This window comes from Schistocerca nitens, chromosome 8, assembly GCF_023898315.1.
Source record: "Schistocerca nitens isolate TAMUIC-IGC-003100 chromosome 8, iqSchNite1.1, whole genome shotgun sequence".
NCBI lineage: Eukaryota > Metazoa > Arthropoda > Insecta > Orthoptera > Acrididae > Schistocerca > Schistocerca nitens.
This window is the reverse complement of record NC_064621.1, coordinates 502,643,833-502,667,225: the sequence shown is the minus strand read 5'-3', so window position 1 is coordinate 502,667,225 and position 23,393 is coordinate 502,643,833. Positions and strand designations below refer to the sequence as shown.

Genomic DNA, 23,393 nt, shown 5'->3' with positions numbered 1-23,393 from the left:
TAGCTGCTATTTTGAATTTTAAAGATAAAATTGTTCAGCTTTATTCTGTCACTGACATAAACTTCGGAAAATACACCTGTCAGTGAGTTAAAAAAACACTAAGAATGCCATGTATTGGTTCTTCGGTGTATTACACAGCAATGATTAAACATTTGAACTACCAAGCTAAGCACACAATTTTAGAAAAAATGTAAATTTACGATTTTTTAACATGTTTCAATTTTGATGAAACAAATTCTACATTTGGCACTTTTACAGTTTTATTATTAGAGTAGATAAGCCACCAAAGATACTTGAAATGCAACCAGCAATCAAACAAACAACATTATTTAGCCACAGCGACAGAATTTATTCACACAGAAGATATTAACAGTTCTTGTAACTGCCAATTAATTTCTAAACTGCACCAATTTTCTATGTGGAAGAAAAGTACCTCAATAGTAAATGGATACAAAGTCTTACATCATGTATTGCAGCTTCTTCACCAACAGTAAAGTCAGGGATAATTTCATCCTTTCCCAAAGCCTGCCAGTGCATAATAGTTGTGTAACCAGGATCCAACAATGTTTTCCCAGTGCAGGTGAAAATTTCTGTGCCAATAGAAAATGCCACTGTTGTGCTTAGATATTTGCAGTCACGTGAAACCTGAAAGATATATTTCATTAAAAAATAAAAATTAGCAGTGCCTGTAGGTATCAGGACTTGCATACAAATTTTGTGTGTGCACATGTGTGCATTTATTTCAGACCATTACAGTAACAGGAAGTATTTAAGGCAGCAATATTTAATGAAATCCTCCTGCGTTAACCATGAAAAAGTGTTGGATATCATTATCATTGCAGACACAGTCATTATCCAGCTAGAAGAGTATGTCACTTTGACATCAATAAAATGCAAAAAGAAATGGACTGGTAGACATTCAGTAGGTATGTTCTGTTCTGTGTTAACTCAATAGATATCACACGTAAACAATCATAATAAGCTCTGGCTTGTGACATAGCAATCTGAATAGGTTCTGTTTGTCACTGCCAAAGCCAATCTGGAACTTGTCGCTGTCCCAGTCAGCATGAAACTCAAACTACCATCACTGACACTAAAATGAAATCTGTTACAATAGTTGACACAACTGCATGCCATTTGTGCCTCCAATTTCTTCTTTCATTACAGCATAAGAGATAGGCTGCATAGTGACACGGAGTGGCACCCAGCAACCATCAAATGATTCCCGATAGTCCTCTCTGGCCATCTGGATGCAGCAGTGATCCTAATTTGTACTGTGGTCACCATGTGATTAGTCTCATGACACGTGTCGGGTGCGATTCTTTGTACTGTTGCCATCCAAAAACAGTACCACAAGTACGAGCACCACCTACATCTATTCTGTTCTATAGTTGTAACTCTTATCCAGTGTGTTGTTCTTTCTTTATTGAATCATCCACCTTCTCTCAGACCCACAACACACTTTCGGTAAAATTCAGTTAACGGCACTACATTTGCTTGTTGACACAGTCCTGGCATGTCCACAACATTTTACACCTCTGTGACTCAGTGCACTAGATCACTACTACAGAATATCAAAAACAGCTGTTACAGCTTCAGTTTTTTTGTGTTCTGTAAGAGGTTCCTACCCCACTCATACAATGGTACTGCCTTTATCAGTGACTTGTGCAAATATTGTTTTTCTATGCCACATCTTTAAGATAATCCACTTTATCAAAGTAGGATTGGAGGTACTTTATATACAGCAAGAAGAGGAGAGAAACCAGTATCAAACGATGGGGCATCGAGCACCTGAATCTTACTTTTGCAGTGTTCTTTTGAGCGGCATTTGTGTCTCACTGAATAAGGCAAGAAAGTATAAAGTGAGATAGATGTCAGAGAGTAACTAATCCGGCAATGTTGCAGGCAAATGTGACAGGCTTAAACTGAATTAAAAAATGCTGCCCTCTAATCCAACCACCAAATAAGCGATAACTGAACAGATGGCTCTGTCATCAAAGCAAATATTTAGTACGATAATGGAAATTATAGAATGAGAATAACAACTGACGTGTGTGCATTTATGTGCAGGTGTACACACAGGGAAGGGATGGTTGCGTGCTGGTGGTGAGGGAGGGTGGATGTGGAGAGAGGAGGGGGTGTGCATGTGTGTGCACAAGTGCATGTCAGAACTACAGCTGTTATGTATAAGCACATCCCAAACATCTATCTGCGAACACATCACACTGAACACTTTGCACTTGATTTCCAATCCAGTACAACTTTAATGTTCTTCAGCACCTTCCACATAAACCTGATCTTACCTTGTAATTCAACTTCATTTCTACAAATTAAAGTTTAGATGAAAATAACTGATTTCCTACAAAGGACAATCTGCTGCAGACAATGTAAAATGTACAACTTCCAGGTAATATGCAGGGAAAAGAATGGACTTCCTTAGAAAGGTAACATGATGCAACACGTATATTGGAAATCATTTTACAAGAAGCAATATCAATGAGGCTGTACTACAAAATTTTATCATCATCTTTTGTGGCTAGGTTGGTTTTATAAGTCTTTTGTGGAAAATAATAAGCAGAACATGCAACATAATACATAAATTTTTATATAAAAGTAAGTAAACAAAGTTATAAGGTTAACTTACAGTAGCAATGAAGTGCCTTGTTATGTAATCATAAAGTCTCCATGCATCACTGTCCAAGTCGCCCTTGTTAGCCAGTTTCATGGGTGTTATTGGGGGATGGTCACCAGCATCATGGCCTTTACGAGGTTTGTTTATGCCATCCGCCAGTATTTCACGAACCTCAGCTCCCCACACTGAGCTGTGTTGTTGTTGCTTCAGCACTCCCCTGGTTTGTAAAGATATACACGTAGCGTTTCAATATTGCTTCCACTGAGTTATAAGAAAAAGTTGGAAGATAACATGCTTATACAACCATTTTTTTTATTACTGTTGTTAAAGTTATAAAATTATGTTTGGGGACATGTCTAAAGGAAGCTGGTGCCGTTTAATGCCACTCACAACTCTGTACTTAATTTAACAAATACATATATTCAGATCTTACTGCTAACAGTGAATATTCCAGATTGAGACATTTGAGGCTGCACTGGAGAGCTTACTGAAATGAACATCTGTGTCAGGTTTAAAGTATGTCTTGGTGTGGGACTTAAACATGCAAGTAATGATCTGCCAACTGAGAACTTGGCACACGTCACATATTGAGACAGTTCCATTCTATCATTAAATTTCTCCTGCTGCTGTTTCTTCTATAATAATCTACCGTTTTATTTGTAGCACTCAGATATATCATTCTGAAATTAATTATTGGTGTGTGGTTAAGATATCTGCCATCATACTGTCTGTTCTAATACTAGACCTGCAAGATTAACAGAAATAGTTATGTGGAATTTGGAAGAACAGATGAGAGTTGGTACCAGACTGAAACTTTGATTAATCTAAGTTTTATGTCCATAGACTAAATGGGCCCATGAAAGGCACCAGTTATAATTCAAGTCAAACAATTTTACGCGATCACAAAGACTTGAAGTAAAGTGTTGTTGCATCTTTGCCAACAATCAAGTTTTATGGAGGGGGAGTAGTGACAGTAAAATATTCAAACACTAGTTACATATTCACTTGATAAAACATTCTCTCTGATGCTGTACTGGCTCAGTACAAAAGTTAGTTTTGAAATTTGTTAACAGAAGACAAAAGAAATGCCACCTGCCAAATAAGCTATGCTCCTAAGGGTTTGTCCCAAAGTAACCATAATCATCAACAAAGAAGCATGTGAATATTCTGCAATCTACTTCATTTACAAAGAACTTAATCTTCTTCTCACTTCTTCAAAAGAACCACAGTGTTTGAACCTATTTCCCTGAAGTGTATTTACACATTTATTATACCCTCTACGTAGTGAATAGAAGAGAAAGTGTGCTGGCTCCCCTAGTTCACTGGAGCCACCATGATATTTTAGTTTCTCCACTTGTGACCCAGGGTAGCACTGCTATGACAGAACTCCTTCATTGATGAGAATAAATCTACATAATGGAATGAACAATCTGTGATCCTACATTGAAAATTTCAGTGCTAGTGTCATGCAAACTTATCAGGCATTCACAAATGACATCCTATAAATAGTTGATAAAAATTTATACTACAACAATATTTTCCACTTGCATAGGAAATGTGGAAGATGTCTTCAATTGATACATGAGAAATTGTCTTTCCTGTAGTAGAGCCACAATCCCATAACTCATAATCAAAGAGAGTGGAATGTCAGATGAATTTCCACTTGAGAGGCATAAACACTTATGGCATTGTGCAACTCTTATTGCTTGATGAACGACATAACCTGCCTCAAGATAAATCAACTTTACTTTGCTAAGTCCATTTCTAGAAGCTTTGGCACATGATGCTAATCTGACTGAGCTTCTGTGGGCATATGTAGAGCAAACAGTGTTTGCTTATAGTTGCTAGTTACAAAACTCTGTCTGTGTTATTTTGCTCCAAATTTCTAGCATTTGGTTTATGTATGTTAACAAGCATTCACTTTTATATTCACAGTTTCCACCAGATGACAACAACAGTTTTACAGGCTTATAAACACACATAACTTGTGCAAACCAAGGGCATTTATTACTGATGGAGGATTGTTACAACTCAGAGAACTCACGATGTTGAAATCTCGTTCAAATGGTTCCAACTGAAGTTTAACTTTTCTTGTTCGAAAAATTCAGCACGCCTGAGCATTTGTACTTTGTTGTTCCCAAAAATAGTTGCCATCTACCTTCACAGGATTTGTATTGATTCCACAAGGGTATTTGATACCCTTTACTAAATTTCTGAGGTGTGTTTATCACAGAACTTATATTTGAGATAATGTTCGTATCTCTTTGAGCAACTTAATTTTTAGGAGTATGCTGTAGGCAAGAAACTCATTATAATACAGCATTCACTTATTATGGTGTAACTGGCATCTACTTAACATTGTGTCAACTATGAATGTCTGTTTTTATTAAGTTTAGGACATCTAGGTCAAGGAGATCTGAACAAGCAATCTTTCGTTAAACCCCATCATGTTGAGTTTCAAATAACGCAGCTGCTCATAGTTCATTTGATTCATGCACTAATATTTGTTTATATGATAATGGGTGGCACCTCGTGTATCCTCTGTGACTGTCACAGACTGAATCGATTTTATTTTGCTGTTTTTGCTCATTTTTATTTAATACTTTTTGTTAATCTTAAAATAATCTGTATATGTTAAAACTGAAAATATTTAATAATATTTAAATGATAACATTCTGCAAGAATGAGAGTTTAAATATGTATAGATGAGTAGCAGGTTTTAAAGCAATGCCAGTTACGGAAAGATGGTTGTGGCTGGTGGATGGCATAGAAGGAAGGAAAATTTGGATATAACATACCATCGACATGAAGGTAATTAAGAAACTCAGTGCAAGCTCAGACTTTTTCAGGAATATGAAACAAAATTGGGTGTGTTCTTTCAAAGGAACCATCTCATCATTTGCCTGAAGCGATTTAGGATAGTCAATGCAGATTTGAACTGTTATCCTCCGGAATGAGATTTCAGTGTACCAACAACTGTACTGCCTTATTCGGTATGTGCATAGTTAGTGAATTTGTAACCATGGTCATACAGACTGTTTTCCAGCATATTGTGGACTGTAAAAATAATGAGCAAGGTGCATTTAAATGAACATACATTGGATTAATTTTCTAAGCAATATTATAAAGGATGTGATATTGGAATAGTGCAGAGAGATATGTCTATTAATGAGACTGTTTTCAAGGGACTCTTTTTGTGAACTAATGAACTGTAGAGCAATGTGAAAGCAGTGACTAAAAGCAGAGGTCTAGCAAGTGAACTGATTTTAATACTGAGCACATACTGTGAACTATGCACCATATGCAAAAGCTACACCATTCCAGCAATAGTTACAAGTGTTTATTACATGCAGTGATGTTGCCAAACATTACGTCTTTCAAGACAGACTGCATTTGCTCTGCATTGCTGACCACCGGTGCTTAAAACGACAAGTAAATGGTGAGTTCTTTTTACTGGAGCTTCAATCTATCACTTTCAAGAGGAAGGCTGCATTGGCATTATTTAACAAATGGTTCAAATGGCTCTGAGCACTATGGGACTTAACATCTGTGGTCATCAGTCCCCTAGAACTTAGAACTACTTAAATCTAACTAACCTAAGGACATCACACACATCCATGCCCGAGGCAGGATTCGAACCTGCGACCATAGCAGTCGCGCGGTTCCGGACTGAGCGCCTAGAACCGCTAGACCACCGCGGCCGGCGGCATTATTTAACAAGGCTCACAGTTACTGGAATATGTTTGCGGGCCATCAGTGTGCAATAATTAATCACCATTCCTCATTGTTGTTAACCACTTCATATAACATAACAACAAAAGTGTATAAATAATTTTTCCAAGAACTGCAATAAAATTGAATTCACTGTGTAAAACTTTTCACAGCAAAATGTAAATGCAAGTAGTATCTGTCTGTGTTAAATTCTTTTAGCACTTACATGCATAGCATATTCTTAATTCTTGAAGTAATACGAAGCATTTTATTTAATTTTGTTGTTATGATTTATTACATGTAAATTGATAATACTACTGTTTATACAACTGCTCTTTTTTCTGTAGATTTGGAGACACACTGCAGTACATTATACAGTATTTTATTCAAAGTGGTAGTAAAATGTGAGCATTTAAAGTGTTCACCATTAAGCCAGTCAACTCTGACCAGTCGGAGCAGAGTAGGTAGACTTTCAGTACTAGACCACTTATACAGGGGGGAAGCTTTACATTTGACAGTAGTGTGTGAGTAAAGTCTGTTTACACATAAAAACTGTTATTTTATTGTACACCAGAACACTGGAACAACTTTTCTGCTTGTGGGTGAGTATTACTGATTATTCTACTAAAAGTGAGAGTATTATTTGGTTCATTCTGGAACAGTCAAATTTTAGAAAATATTTTAGTTATTCAAAAATTAAATGCAATGGATATTTTTTACTAATTTCATTGGTGGGTGATCAAGCTTCTTTGTTTTTATTTAACACTGTTCACCAGATTTCACTTTTATTTAACAGTTTGATTAAATTTTGTTGAATTTTTGTTCAAACACTATCAGTACTGCCAGGGGTATTAATTAAGAAAAAGGGGAGGGGGGCACAATCTTGTTTTTGCTGCATGTCCTATGCTGCCTTTGTTAACACCCAGCAAGTCAGCAAACTTCCTCTCTTCTACACACCACACCATGTATCACTACAAACAGTGACACCTAGGTTTTTGAGATATATCACTGACTCTAATTATTTACAATTGTTACTGTACTTAAATTCCACACAGTATTTCTAACTGATGATAAGCACTAAAATATATTGCATTTAGGCAATGACATTGATTTGATGCTTTTGATTGCCCTGAGCATCAATTTGGTGTAAATATTCTGGAATTTCATACGAGTTCTCATGATGTGACACCACGCAATAAAAGACAATGTAACCTGTGTAGAGTCTTAAGCCTCTAGCAGGCGTGCCATTTTTCATAATGTGTGTGTGTGTGTGTGTGTGTGTGTGTGTGGTGTACTTTGTACACATGTAAGGAATTACTGTCTTTATGTTACAAAGGTAAACATATATGAGCAAAATCACAGTTTAATCTCAGTTTAATGAAACAACAATAAACTAAACTTAGATTATATGAGCTAAAGCCCTGTTTAAATAAAGAATAATAAAGTAAATTTTCATTATATCACCCTGTTACCACAGACAGGGGTTACCCCACACTAATGACCCACCTGAAGCATTAAAAGGTGCAGTTGCATCAGATCCTAGCCAGCTACTTATTCGACTACTAATTATCTTATAGACAATTGCCTCATTGTGGGAGTGTGCTCCTAGCTAATAATTTCATGCAGAAACCATAAGTTTTTTCTTGCCCAACTCACTGTTTTTTTTATATTACTGCTGCTCACTTGTGAGCATGACAACACAATTTACCACTGTATTAGCTGAAAGTAGTAATGAAGGAATAGGTATGGGTTCACAATTGTGAAACAACAATGATATGGTGCAAAATAGTTTTATTTGTGGTTGGCGTACTTTATAAATAGGTGTGCCTGTTTGAGGGTTAATGAATCACTTCCAAGTTCTGCTTTTCCTTCTGCCTATCTCACTGGAATAGAACTTGAATAGAGACTCCCCCTTTTGCATTCAGTCCAACTGTTTGGGCATTTAGTTTCCATAAGTGAGTCTTTACATTTTACCTTTAATTATTTATCTCCTCCTTGTTGACTCTCACAGAACTCACATCTGACTTGTCCCCTGTACTCATTTCACCATTTGAATCAATGTGTTTGCCATTATGAGCAGTAGCACACTCACTGATACTGATACTTTTCCTTTGTCATCTTGACTTAAGTTGTCATGCTTTCACTCTGCTCCCAATTATTTATTTTTGCTGCACCTCTCTCACCATAAAATAATAATGAAGTGAGAAAGAGAGAGAGAGAGAGAGAGAGAGAGAGAGAGAGAGAGAGAGAGAGGTGTGTGTGTGTGTGTGTGTGTGTGTGTGTGTGTGTGTGTGTGTGTGTGTACGCGCGCTACTAGCATTATCAAAATAAGTTTCCCTGCTTGGTAACACATGCAAAAACTAATTTTACCACATTTTTGAGGTCACTCCGCACAACACATGACCCTTAAGTTATTAATCTCCATTATGTTAATCTTTACTTGAGCCAGTGTGTGAAGCATGTTTTTATAGACATTTCCTTTCAGACAGCCCCACAGGAACAAGTCTGGAGATGCTAAATCAGGAGAATTTGGTGGCCATAATCCTTCAGAGATGATTTAATCTCCAAAAAATTCACACATTAAATGAGTCGTTTCAGCAGATATGTGACAAGTTACACAATCCTGCTGCAGCCAACAATGATTTTCATCTACCTCAAGAAATGAAAAACTGCATAATGTTATCTTGTTTCACAACACTGTTCACAGTAGTATCAAAGAAAATAAGGCACACTATCCAACAGTGCAGTATGGCACACCACATTCCAATTTGCTGATGATGCAAGGCATTATCACAAAAGGCACATGGATTTTCAGTTGATCACATTCTTGTTTTGACTATTCACATGCCCACTACAGTGAAGAAAGTAATGTATAGTTCTGTGAGTCCATGGATGTCAACAAATGATCAAAATCATGTTCAGTACACTAGATGCTTCTTTGATTCAATGGCTTCAATTCCTGCACACAACAGATGTGATATGCATCACTATCTAAGCAATACCATACAGACTCTGAGACTTTATAGATGGTCGCTCGAACATTTTGGAGGCAAACACAGCAACAAGTCACTCACATCAGAAATTTTATCAGCTGTCAAAATATGTATTTTCAATCTTGTTTTCTCCTGGATCTGATACCTGATGGCGTGTCTTCTTTACCAGTTCTGACTATGGACTATCTCACCATCTCACCTCTCCCTCCAACCTCAAGCTCAGCATTCCTACTGATAAGGCTTTCACAATTTAACTGCTATTTAATTTCTTCTGGATACACTATTGCAATTTCAGATATGTAACCCTTGTCAAGCAAATCTACAGTTAACATATGCATTTCAGAATTACTACATAATTATAACATGACTATTTACACTATAAAAAGTCGTACTGAGTATAATGTCAATATAAAACTGCAAAATCAAACTTTCAATAGTGTACCCAGAAGAAATAAATAAATAAAATAGTGAAAGCATTATGATTTAGATAATTCTACATGACTGTGACTCTTTTCAGCTTCAAACAAAGGGATATGCAAGTTCAAGATGGTATACTGTCCATTGCTAAAAATGGAAATTGTATCTCTGTAAACCAAAGCACCGTTACTGCTTAATCTTGCTCAATTTTCCTAAAATAAATATTGCACATAGTTTTTGTAAAGGGAACTGAAGTAAGTATTCTGGTGTCATAAACCCTAAACTGGTTGCCCTTACCATATACATATACTTACACAAGGTCAAAATTCTCTGGGTACTGTGTAGTCTCTGTACGAGGATAACTTATGTACCCTTGGGTGTACAATTTCTCAGCAATCTGCATAGCATGATGAGGTCCAAGACCAAGCCCAGAGCTAGCTACTCTCATAAGTTCCACAGTGTTGAGTGCCTGTGGTCGAGCCTTAACCTTCTCCTTCTTTGTGATACTTGTTACTCTAAAATGAATCATAAAATTCATATCGTAAAACACTGCTCCTACAAACAAGAATCTGGGGCAGTTTCTACATCTAACTTGGACAAAACAAATAATTTCCCTATATTAATGTATATAATCTATTACAAGAATTGTAAACAATTTTTCTGTAAATACAATAGTATCTTTCATTTTACAGTTAATGTGGTAAAATATGCAAAAAGTGGTGAAAGCATTTTCAAATACTGTGTACCTTCTCAGTTTTTTATATTAAATTTCTTGCAATAATGAAATAAGAAGAAATACTGACTCACTGAAAGACCAAAAAGTTTCTTAAATGGTGTCACACACAGTAGACATGAATACAATATAATCAATATACGTAACTGACATATCTATAAACACCTCAATTAACAGTGAAAAACACATATTGTTATTTATTTGCCATAATTACTCTTTCTCCTAAACTTCCTTGTCTCATTTATTTTCCTTTACTACAATATGAATTAGAGAGGTGGTGTTGAACGGCAGAAACGCACAAAAGTGTAATTTTATATGTGGTCATCAACTACTCAATGACTGTGTCATGTGGTGAGTGACAATCTGTCTTTATTCATATTGTTGTTATTCCATCCCAGATTTGTTTTCCATTTCTGCAAAAGAAGTATCTACTGTCACTTGAGTAATAGTAATATATCCATATTATCTGTGTTTCCTGACTTCTAACTTGCAGAATCTTGCAATTGTCTGAGTTCAGAAATAATCGAAACTTTAAGTTTTACAGTCAGTTTGTATTTACTCAAGTTGTCTCAGAAAAGAAAAAAAGAAAAGAAAAAAGAAAATGGTACATATAGTTTTCAGGCGGAAACCCACAGCATACAAGTTTACATTGATACTACTGGTTTGGCTGTTTCAGCCAATATCATCTATTACATAAATTAATCATACAACTATGTATTATATTTTATAATCATTTGAAGCTGGCCAATCATACCTGAAAGTTTGTTATGAGGGGCAGCCAAATGAAAACCACTCTGCACATTCTTCTAGCATGGCACCACAATAAATGTGCAGTGCTTTAAAAATACTTTGCAGACATTGCAATGTGCCATAATGTCGAAACACCCAGGAATGCTGTCCAAAAGAATCATCGTGTTGCAAGATGACACCCACCCCCACACTACCAATCAGACAAAGGCTTTGCTTCAGCAATTTGGTTGGGAAACACTGCAAAAACTTCCATACAGCCCAGATCCTTCAACAGGTGATTTTCACATCTTTGGCAATCTGAAGAAAACCATGCATGGAAATCGGTTTCAATCAGGTGAGGTAGTGCAGAAGTGGGTGCGGTTGTGGATGTGTCAGCAACTGACCATGTTCTATGAAACAGAAACTGGTCACCTCATCTCTCAGTGGAATAAATGTCTTAATTTGTATGAAGATTACTTTTGAGTGGAGCCATTCCATGGTCCCACTATGGTGGATGTGCAGTTCTCACTTAACTGCCTCTTATAATACGAAGCATCTTACTATGAGTACATAAGGTTTGGCATGAAGATAATTACTGATGAGTCATTAACTCATGCTGTATAAGACGGAGAAAGAAATTAGCTGTGCCCTCGTACAAAGAACCATCAAGACCTCAGCTTTCCGTTATTTAGCAAAACAACATAGAACCTACATCAGTATAGGTGTAACATATCTTTTCCTCGGCACTATGTGTTCACTATTCAGTCTCCTTGGCCAGTTCCTGGCTTCTGGGGGAGGGGATTTTTTTTTCCCCCCTATATGTAGATGGTAGTCCAGTCTTTCCGTAATCTCCTAAATGTGTTGTGGGTGGAACTTAACGAGGCTGGCTTACAGTTATGTGATTTACCATGAGGACCAGCACTATCTGACACCAATTACAGAGAAAGTTGTAACAGTCCTGACAAGTAGCAGCACCTCACAGAAGCCTTATTAGTGGTAGAAGGAAGTGGCCAATGAGAATGCCTACATTCTGCTGCCGATTATAATTGGCTAAAAATGCCTCATGGTTAAATAATTTCATAGTGCAGTCTGGAGCTTATGAAATCGAGGAGTTGACCTGCAATCATTGCGGAGTGCAGAAGTGCCCTCTGGGGCAGAGGTGGGGTTTCCATATCTCAAAAGTCAGAAGAAGGTGATCCTTTGTGACCAACCAAGTTATTTTTTGCAGAGAGGAAACTGAGAGATTCTGAAAGTGCTACTTCATGCGCAGTCATCGATTTTGAATTCAACCATTCCAATTTTTTATGCGAGTATTGCCATTTTGTGAATGTGCAGTTGCTCCATAGGTACAGACACTAAAATAAGTAGTGTAGCCAAGTAGCTACGTGAATGGTGATGCTTTAGTGAACGAGGCACACTTGTCGAGGTTTTAACAGAAAATAATTCCCTTTTGTTTGTTTGGTTAGTTGGTTGGATGAGTAAAAAGACCAAACTACTAGGTAATCATTCCCTTTTTCCTTGAACAGACAGGGCTACATGACTGTACAGCAGAGATGATCTACCATGCAAAACCCAGGGGAAGAAAATCCCAAGGTCTACCAAAGGTCAATGAAGGCTAGATAAGGGACAAAAAAGCAAAAAGGGAAAGGTATGGAGAAAGGCAGGTGAGGTGCCCCATCTATGGAGATGCTGGAAGCCCCCGAAAGGTGGTAAAAGGCCCCTTCACGAATAAAATGTAAAACTAAGTTGGTCACTGAGGCATCGTCTCCTAACACAAGGGGTAGCAAGTCAGGGAAATTACGAGTCAGAGGCAGGGCGGTGAGGTTGGGACAGTTCAGTAAAATGTTGACCACTGTCAAACAGGAACCAGAATGACAGTGGGGTGGGTTCTCACAATGAAGGAGATGACCACAAGTCAGCCAAGTATGGCTGATGCGAAGCTGGCAAAGGACGGTAGAGTCCTTGTGGGAGGACTGCATGGAGGACCTCCACAGATTTGTAGTCTCCTGTATCGTCTGTGGTTGTTTGATGAAGCCAGAGTGAGCCATTCCATATCTAGATCCCTAAAACTTGATGACGTAATACCAATGAGAGGGCTGTTTCAATAATAGCAATATCAAGAGTTGACTTACTTGGCCAGGCTATCAGCAGGTTCACTCCCCATGATACTAACGTGGCCTAGGCTCCAGACAAAGGTCACTGAATGTCCACATTGTTCAATGGCATACAGGGAATCCTGGACAGTCATTTCCACAGGATGGCAAGTGTAACACTGGTCAAGAGCTTGCACACTGCTCAAGGAGCTGCTGCAGATGAGAAAGGACTCGCCCGTGCAGGAAAGAATATGCTCAAGAGCATGAGAGATGGCTACCAATGTCACAGTGAAAACAATACAGCAATCTGCACTGGCAAGGACTGCAGTTCTCTATGTCGCACTTGAGTATAAGCACAGCCAATGTGACCTACTGAGCCATCGTATAGACTACTTCTGTACTCTGGGATGTGCCAAGGATGGAGAAAAATTGATGGGGAGAGCCTCAGGATGAACGGAATCTTTCAGGCACTGGGTAAATTCAAGATGAAGTTTTTGCCTGGAGATGCACCAATAAGGTGTGAGTGGACCCATAGGAGAGGTTGTAGAGGAAACAACTGGAGCTCAGAGAGAAGGAACCATCATGGATTGAGTTTGTAATCCTTGTTCTGAGCCACTGTTGTGGGATATGGATTTCCATCTTTGGAAAGAGGAGACTGTAGTTTGGATGCTTGGGAGAGCTGCAAATGTGTGTAGCTTAACTGACAAGTTGTTGTTGGTGCCTGATCTGCAATGGAGGGACCCCACCCTAGTCTGAAAGGATCCTATCAAAAGCGAACAATGCAGTGGTGTGTTGGATCGAGTACCTACAATGCTGAGGGCAATGATAAACCACATGCCAGACTCCTATAATCAAGACGGGATTGTACCAAGGTGTTGGAAAGCTGAAGAACAGTAGTGCAATCTGCACCCCAGCTCGTGTTACTCAGGCAACAAAGTGTATTTCGGTGCAACCAGCACTTTCATTTCAACAGGCGAACATGGGGAATCCACATCAACCAAGCACCGAAAACCAATCCTAAAGAGCACCAAGTCTCCACCACAATGAGTAGCTGGTCATCAATGTAAAGTTCTGGTTGAGGGCGAGAGGTACAACATCAACTGAAGTGCAAGACACAAGTCTTAGCAGCTGAATACTGAAAGCCATGGGTGACGGCCTATGCCTGCACCTTCCGTATGGTGCCTTGCTGTCGATGTTCCGCAACACCCACACTAGAGGAGCAATAGTAGAGGCAAAAGTCTTTAGCATAAAACGAAGACGATACTGAAAACACCACAGCTGCTGTGGACCAGTGATGATTACTAGAAAGAGGAGGACACTCAGTACAGAGCCCTGTGGGATGTCATTCTCTTGGATATCAGGAGAACTGTGGCAGGCGCCAACTTGAACATGGAAAATACAATGAGACATGAAGTTCTGGATACAAATTGGGAACAGATCCCAGAAACCTCACTCGTGTCAAGTAGTGAGGATATGGCGTTGCCATGTGGTGTCAATGAGCCTTGCATGTCAAAGAAGACAGCTAGCTATAAAGCATCGAAATCAGACAAAAGCTGTTCGGATGGCACATTCCAGCTAAATCAAATTCTACATCTACATCTACATTTATACTCCGCAAGCCACCTGACGGTGTGTGGCACAGGGTACCCTGAGTACCTCTATCGGTTCTCCCTTCTATTCCAGTCTCGTATTGTTCATGGAAAGAAGGATTGTCGGTATGCTTCTGTGTGGGCTCTAAATCTCTCTGATTTTATCCTCATGGTCTCTTCGCGAGATATACGTAGGAGGGAGCAATATACTGCTTGACTCTTCGGTGAAGGTATGTTCTCAAAACTTTAACAAAAGCCCATACCGAGCTACTGAGCATCTCTCCTGCAGAGTCTTCCACTGGAGTTTATGTATCATCTCCGTAACGCTTTTGCGATTACTAAATGATCCTGTAACGAAGCGCGCTGCTCTCCGTTGGATCTTCTCTATCTCTTCTATCAACCCTATCTGGTACAGATCCCACACTGCTGAGCAGTATTCAAGCAGTGGGCGAACAAGCGTACTGTAACCTACTTCCTTTGTTTTCGGATTGCATTTCCTTAGGATTCTTCCAATGAATCTCAGTCTGGCATCTGCTTTACCGACGATCAATTTTATATGATCATTCCATTTTAAATCACTCCTAATGCGTACTCCCAGATAATTTATGGAATTAACTGCTTCCAGTTGCTGACCTGCTATTTTGTAGCTAAATGATAAGGGAACTATCTTTCTATGTATTCGCAGCACATTACACTTGTCTACATTGAGATTCAATTGCCACTCCCTGCACCATGTGTCTATTCACTGCAGATCATCCTGCATTTCAGTACAATTTTCCATTGTTACAACCTCTCGATACACCACAGCATCATCTGCAAAAAGCCTCAGTGAACTTCTGATGTCATCCACAAGGTCATTTATGTATGTTGTGAATAGCAACGGTCCTATGACACTCCCCTGTGGCACACCTGAAATCACTCTCACTTCGGAAGACTTCTCTCCATTGAGAATGACATGCTGCGTTCTGTTATCTAGGAACTCCTCAATCCAATCACACAATTGGTCTCATAGTCCATATGCTCTTACTTTGTTCATTAAATGACTGCGGGGAACTGTAGCGAATGCCTTGCGGAAGTCAAGAAACACGGCATCTACCTGTGAACCCGTGTCTATGGCCCTCCGAGTCTCGTGGACGAACAGCGCGAGCTGGATTTCACAAAATCGTTTTTTTCGAAACCCATGCTGATTCCTACAGAGTAGATTTCTAGTCTCCAGAAAAGTCATTATACTCTAACATAACACGTGTTCCAAAATTCTACAACAGATCGACGTTAGAGATATAGGTCTATAGTTCTGCACATCTGTTCGACGTCCCTTCTTGAAAACGGGGATGACCTGTGCCCTTTTCCAATCCTTTGGAACACTACGCTCTTCTAGAGACCTACGGTACACCGCTGCAGGAAGGGGGGCAAGTTCCTTCGCGTACTCTGTGTAAAATCGAACTGGTATCCCATCAGGTCCAGCGGCCTTTCCTCTTTTGAGCAATTTTAATTGTTTCTCTATCCCTTGTCGTCTATTTCGATATCTACCACTTTGTCATCTGTGCGACAATCTAGAGAAGGAACTACAGTGCAGTCTTCCTCTGTGAAACAGCTTTGGAAAAAGGCATTTAGTATTTCGGCCTTTAGTCTGTCATCCTCTGTTTCAGTACCATTTTGGTCACAGAGTGTCTGGACATTTTGTTTTGATCCACCTACTGCTTTGACATAAGACCAAAATTTCTTAGGATTTTCTGCCAAGTCAGTACATAGAACTTTAGTTTCGAATTCATTGAACGCCTCTCGCATAGCCCTCCTCACACTACATTTCGCTTCGCGTAATTTTTGTTTGTCTGCAATGCTTTGGCTATGTTTATGTTTGCTGTGAAGTTCCCTTTGCTTCCGCAAAGATTATCAGTAGTGGAACAGCCTTGACAAAAACTACCGAGGGATGGTGCCAGAAAACCCCGAGACTCAAGGAGCCATCACCGTTGCCTGCTGACCATGTGTTCAAGCAACTTGCAGAGAACATGGGTGGGACTAATTTGGTAGTAAATGTCCATCTCTAGGGGGTGCTTACCTGTTTTATGTACTGGGTTAATCATGCTTTCTCGTCATTGTGATGGGAACTTGCCCTCACTCCAGATGCGGTTAAAAACCCCATTTGTTTCCATGGAACTTTGAGTGCTGCATTTCTGTGAGACTTTTCAATGTGTTGACTTTCAACTGTTTTCCTTCTTTGTTGGTGAGGTAATTACTGGTGGGAGTTGCTAATAAACAGTTGGAAGCAACATACCAAACAGTTAGTGGTGCCTATCCCAGACCAGTGGTCAGATCTGAGAATCTTGTCTGCGAGTAGTTGGATTGCAAGGGGGCATTAATTATTTGACTGTGGAGTATTCCTAAAACATAAGTTAATGCAAATGAGCAGGAAAAACATAATGTTTGATTACAGCATTGATAGGGTACTGTCATGTCGATTACTCAGACGTCAACAATGCAAAGTCTGAAATGGAATGAGCATGTAAGGATGGTAGTAGCAAAAGTGAATGGTCCCACAAAATGATGGATGGGTCCTGTACAAAATGTCACCACTTCTTTCTCTAAGCTAGTCGCAGGCTGTATTCTAAAAATGAACAGCTTAGAAAAAAAAAAGTGGTGATACTTTCTGCTGGACACGCCTATCATTTTGCCCGACAATGTTCGGGCGCATATAGTGGAAGTTGTGACTGATTTGTATGAAATGGGGCTAGAAAGTGCTATAGCACCCACCACATTCCCCAAACTTAGGCCCTTGTTACTTGAACTTGATTCCTACGTTGAAGGAAGCACTTTATGGCATTTGCTTCAGAAGTGGTGCAGAGATTTGTCAGGCAACTGACAGCTCCAGTCAAACCATCAATACAACTAGCACTGCTAAGGGTACACAACATTGGTAACTACTTTGAAGGACAATAAAACTTTGAAACACATATTTATTTTTTTTATGTTGTAAATAATTGTTGTTATTAAAGTTCCAACACACATAGTACCAATGTTTACAGCAACAAATTCACTACTAAACTTGTCACCCTCTGTCCACAAAGAGACCAGGAAAGAGTATTATACTCCTATCATCAGATAAGAATGGACAACATGTCAGTAGAGAGTACCTGACCTGCTCGCATTCAAAAACTTAGTTATAATGGGACGTCAGTACACCATAACTCCACAGACAGTGAAGCTACTCATCAGAGTATGAAGGATTATGCTACCATGTGATGAGATATGCAGAAATGTGTAATTAATTGAATGTATACTACTATGGCTGCTGAAAAATGTCCGCTCAGACAAACTTATTATTCCATGTCACTGATTATAAAGAACTTGAAGTGTCATGTTAATAGTACACAAAAAGTAGTGAATTTTCAAAAAATTTTGGAAATAGAATCTCACCAGAGTTATTCAAGCTCACAGTCCAGAAAAGCAGATAAGTTTAAAAAGGTATCAAGGATGAGAATTTAAGATATCTAAATAAGTAGCATACAAATAATTAAACTACGAATCTTATTAGACCATATGTAATTAAAAACTTACAGGGCTTCCTTAAACTCTTTGACTTGTGACAGGAAAATGTTAGCTATCTCCCTCTCAAAGCATCGAACTCTCTCCCAGTCCAAAGTATATTCCCGTCCATCTGCTCCTTTTACTATAACCTATAAAAACATAGCAAGTTAATTTAAATAATAAAATAAATATTTTTTGAATTCAAGCTCATAGCAAAATGTTATGCCAGACATATTGCACAACACACCAACTGTAAACCAAACATTTTCAAAGCTGTCCTCCTCTGATGAGAACCCAGAATACAATTGCTGTTAATGATAGCAGAACAACATCTTGGAATCACTACAAATACAGAAGCAATGACTTCTTGGGTACCCACTCACATACTTAGCAATTATTAACATTACTTCAATGAATAGCACAGCAAAACATCAAAGCAATTACATCATCTGTAAACTCAAAAAGACTGCTACATCAGAACATACAGCATAATCTCTTTCAATACAACACAGAACTCATTTTTTTGCAACATCTGTTTCACTCTTTTTTGTCAGGTAACAATTTATTCTATCATAAACGTGTTTTCAAGACGCTGCAGGCTCACCATCATGTTTATGGTAGAATAAATCGTATCAAAAAACTAAAAAAAGTGACTAGTTACATATTTATTACCAGATACATCGCCAAAGACATTCACTTTTCTCTGGGTGCTGTCACTGCCAGCTATCGAATGCACCACTGCAATAAAACTGCATCACCCATTGTTAGTTAATTGCATTAAGTCAAAAGTATTTTGCCATGCTCCATTTGATTTAAAAATGAATGGTCCATGATACGGTTCATCAAATTCACTTTCCAAAGCCAAAACATAAAAGGAGGTGTATAATTTGCAGCAGCAGCACGAAAGGACACAAAATTTATTATTAGACTGCTACAGCAAAGAGATGGGGATAAAAGGCTTACTCCAATCCATTACACAGTCTAAATTAAAAACTGCTACCACATAGAAAAACACATGCCCCATTTTTTAAGGCTGAGCAGTTTCTCCTGATCTCACCCATAGGAATCACTTGGAACACTTAGGAAGAAGAGGTTGTATTTTGTTATTATCTATTTTTTGTAAATATTCATTAGTTCTTTGAAATGAATGTGTATTATCTCCCAAGTGCTTTGAAACACTAATCGGGCATGTTGCTGCCAATTTGCAATTAGTAAAGACTACTTATACCCCCACAGCAAAAAAATAGCACATCACACCAGGGCTACTGGAAGCAAATATATAGGATTTTTCTGTTTTCCACCCCCAGCACATCTTGTGCAAAGTGCCAAACTGCAGTGCACACAAACTAACATTAAATCTACACCTACATCATACTCTGCAAGCCATCTAATGGTGTATGGCGGAGGGTACTTTTGGTACCACTATCTGATCCCCCCAACCCTATTCCACTCATGAATAGTACATGGGAAGAATGATTGTCGGTAAGCCTCTGTATTGGCTCTAATTTCTCAAATTTTCTCCTCGCGGTCAATATGCAAGATGTATGTGGAGGGAAGAAATTTGTTGCCCGACTCCTCCTGAAAAGTGCTGTCCCAAAATTTCAACAGCAAATCTCTCCGTGATGCACAACGCTTCTTTTGTACATTTGCCAGTAGAGTTTGTTAGCCTCTTCGTAATGTTCTCTCATCAGCTAAATGATCCCGTGACGAAACGTGACGCTCTTCGTTGGATCTTCTCTATCTCCTATCTGATAGGGATCCAAGATATATGAACAATACTCAAGAATCAGGCGAACAAGTATCTTATACCCAATTCTTACATGGATGAGTTACATTTTCTTAAGATTCTTCTGATGAATCTGAGTCTTGTGTCTGCTTTTCCCACTATCTGTTTTATTTGGTCATTCCACTTAAGGTCGCTCTGGATAGTTACGCCTAGATATTTTAGGGCAGATGCTTTCTCCAGCTGTTTGTCATCAATAGTGCAGGTATACAGTAGTGGATTTCTTTTCCTATGTATGTGAAATATGTCATATTTATTTACGTTCAGGGTCAACTGTCAGAGTCCGCACCATTCATCAATTCTCTGCAGCAAGTCATTCTGCAATTTCTTACTATCTTCTGGCATTGCTACTTTGATACAGACGACTAAGCCTTAAAGAGCATCTGACGCTTTCTACTAGATCATTTATATATACTGTAAATAGCAACGGTCCTATCACACTTCCCTGTGGTACTCCAGATATTACTTTTCCACCTGTCAATTTTGTTCCCTTAAGAGTGATGTCTTGAGTTCTATCTGCAAGAAAGTCTTGAATCCAATCGCAGGTCTGCTCCAACACTCTATAAGCTTGTATTTTTTTCATTAAACGGCAATGCGGGATGGTGTCAAATACCTTACTGGGATCAAGGAACATGGCATAAACCTGAGCGCCGTTGTCCACTGTGCTGTGGATCTAATGGAGGAACAGAGCGAGCTGAGTTTCACAGGATCTCTGTTTGTGGAATCCATTTTGCTTTTTATAGAGGAAATGTTCATTCTCAAAAACCTCATAATTCTTGAGCATAAAACATGTTCCATAATTCTACAACAGACTGACGTCAATGATATAGTTCTATAATTGTGTGGGTCTTATCTTACGGCCTTTCTTAAAAACAGGAATGACCTGCACTTTTTCCAGTTGTTAGGTACCTTCCATTGGTCAAGCAATCTACGATAAATTACTGCTAGAAGGGGAGCAAGTTCTTTAAGATAATCTTTATACAATCTTACAGATATCTCATGTGATCCTGATGCCTTTCCACTACTAAGCGATTATAGCTGCTTTTCGATTCCGCAATCGGTTATCCCAATATCTGCCATTTCAATGTTTGTACAACTATGGAAAGGAGGAACAGCATTACATTCTTCCATGGTGAAACAACTTCGGAAGACCAAATTCAGTATTTCGGCCTTCTCTCTGTTATCTTCCGTTTCAGTGCCGGTGTGGTCACTGAGAGAATGAATAGATGATTTTGTCCCACTCACTGATTTTACATATGACCAAAATCTCTTAGGGTTTTTAGGGTTGGGTTGTTTGGGGAAGGAGACCAGACAGTGAGGTCATCGGTCTCATCAGATTAGGGAAGAATGGGGAAGGATGGGGAAGGAAGTCGGCCGTGCCCTTTGAAAGGAACCATCCTGGCATTTTCCTGGAGCGATTTAGGGAAATCACGGAAAACCTAAATCAGGATGACCGGACGCGGGATTGAACCGTCGTCCTCCCGAATGCGAGTCCATTGTGCTAACCACTCTTAGGGTTTTTACTCTGGTTGGTTGAAAATATCTTACTTTCACAATCTTTGAATGCTTCTCTCATTGCTCTTCTTACACTCATTTTCGCTTAGTTCAGCTTTTGTTTGTCAGAAGTACTCTATAGTGCTTTTCTAACATGGCTATTAAACCACGGTGGATCTTTCCTGTCACTCAAAACCTTACCCAGAACATACTTGTCTAGGGCATAAGGAATGATGCCTTTGAATTTTTTCCATTTGTTCTCCACATCTTCATCCTCATCACCAAATATTTTATGTCGACTGCTGGGATATTCTGAAATTTTTATCCTGTCACCCATGCTGAGCAAATATATCTTCCTACCTTTCTTAACATTCCTTGTAGGACCCGTCATCATAGCTGCTGTCATAGCCTTATGATCACTGATACCTTCTTCTATGTTAATTGATTCGGTACGATGAAGTCTGTTTGTTGACAGGAGGTCTAAGACGTTACCCTCATGAGTTGGTTATCTAACCATCTGCTCAAGGTAATTTTCGGTCAAGATATCCAGAACAATGCCACACGATTCCCTGTCTCTGGCACCAGTATTGATGGCATAATACTCCCAATCCCTACCTGGCAAGTTGAAGTCACCCTCTATTACAATGGCATGATCAGGAAAATTGCTAACGATATTCTGCAAGTTCTGTCTGAAGTGCTCAACAACTACAGATCCTGACCCTGGTGGTCTATAAAAGCATCCAATCACCATTTTTGACTGTTCTTTGATACTCAATTTCACCCAGGTTAATTCACATCCAGAATCCGTGATAACTTTGCAAGATTTTATCAAATTTTTTACTGCAATAAATATGCCGCCACCATTGGAGATTACGCCTATCCTTACGATAATCATTCCATCTGAATGTAGGATTTCATTGACATTGACATCTGGTTTAACCAGCTTTCTGTCCCCAATACCATCTGTGCATTATAACCTTCAGTATGTGATATTAATTCTGGGACATTTCCTCGGATGCTCCTGCAGTTTACTAAAATAATATTAATCTTTTCTATCTCTGATCTACGAAGACCAAGATTCTCTGAGGTCACTGTGGCTGATTTTACAGGCAAATCGTCATTGCTCCCAAGGGATGGATTCTCTAACCTAAAAAAGCCCCATGTGCATGCCACACATGCTCCGATCCCTAGTAGCCACTTCCTGCATGTAGTGCACACCTGACATATTAAGGGGAACCCTACAATTCTGCACCCGATAGCGGAAGTCAAGAAATTCACATCTGATACCATTGCCGAATCGTCTGAGCCTCTGGTTTACACCTTCCACTCTGCTCCAAACCAGAGGACCGCGATCAACCCAGGGTACAATGCAACAAATAGACAGCTTAGCCAGCACCCCGCGTGTGTTGCCAATTGCCTTCACCAAATCAGCCAGCCACCAAAAGGAGCTGAGGATGGCCTCAGAACCGAAACGGCAGGCAACATTCATGACAAAATATGCCACTACATGCAGCCGGTTGCATCCTGTGATGAAGCAAGCTGGGACAGTTTTAATTCTCACCTTGGTTTGCCATCTGTCTCCTTAAATTCATTTTTTCACTTTTTACAATTTACCATTAACATACGTGAATATAATCTGTATTTTCATAAGAGAGAAAGACTGGTCCTTAGTTTTTACAGAATATAACATAAGA

General features: G+C 39.0%; 1 protein-coding gene across 1 annotated transcript in view; it reads right to left on the bottom strand.

Moving 5' to 3' along the window:
* Positions 1-23,393, bottom strand: part of LOC126199016 (DNA topoisomerase 3-beta-1) — a 138,483-nt gene that overhangs the window by 62,959 nt on the left and 52,131 nt on the right. Inside the window, exons 6-9 of the mRNA XM_049935704.1 lie at positions 18,453-18,571; positions 10,068-10,268; positions 2,645-2,849; positions 463-645 (exon numbers count right to left, since the gene is read on the bottom strand). Of these exons, the coding sequence (XP_049791661.1) occupies positions 463-645; positions 2,645-2,849; positions 10,068-10,268; positions 18,453-18,571 (708 nt within the window). The remainder of the gene's footprint in view (positions 1-462; positions 646-2,644; positions 2,850-10,067; positions 10,269-18,452; positions 18,572-23,393) is intronic.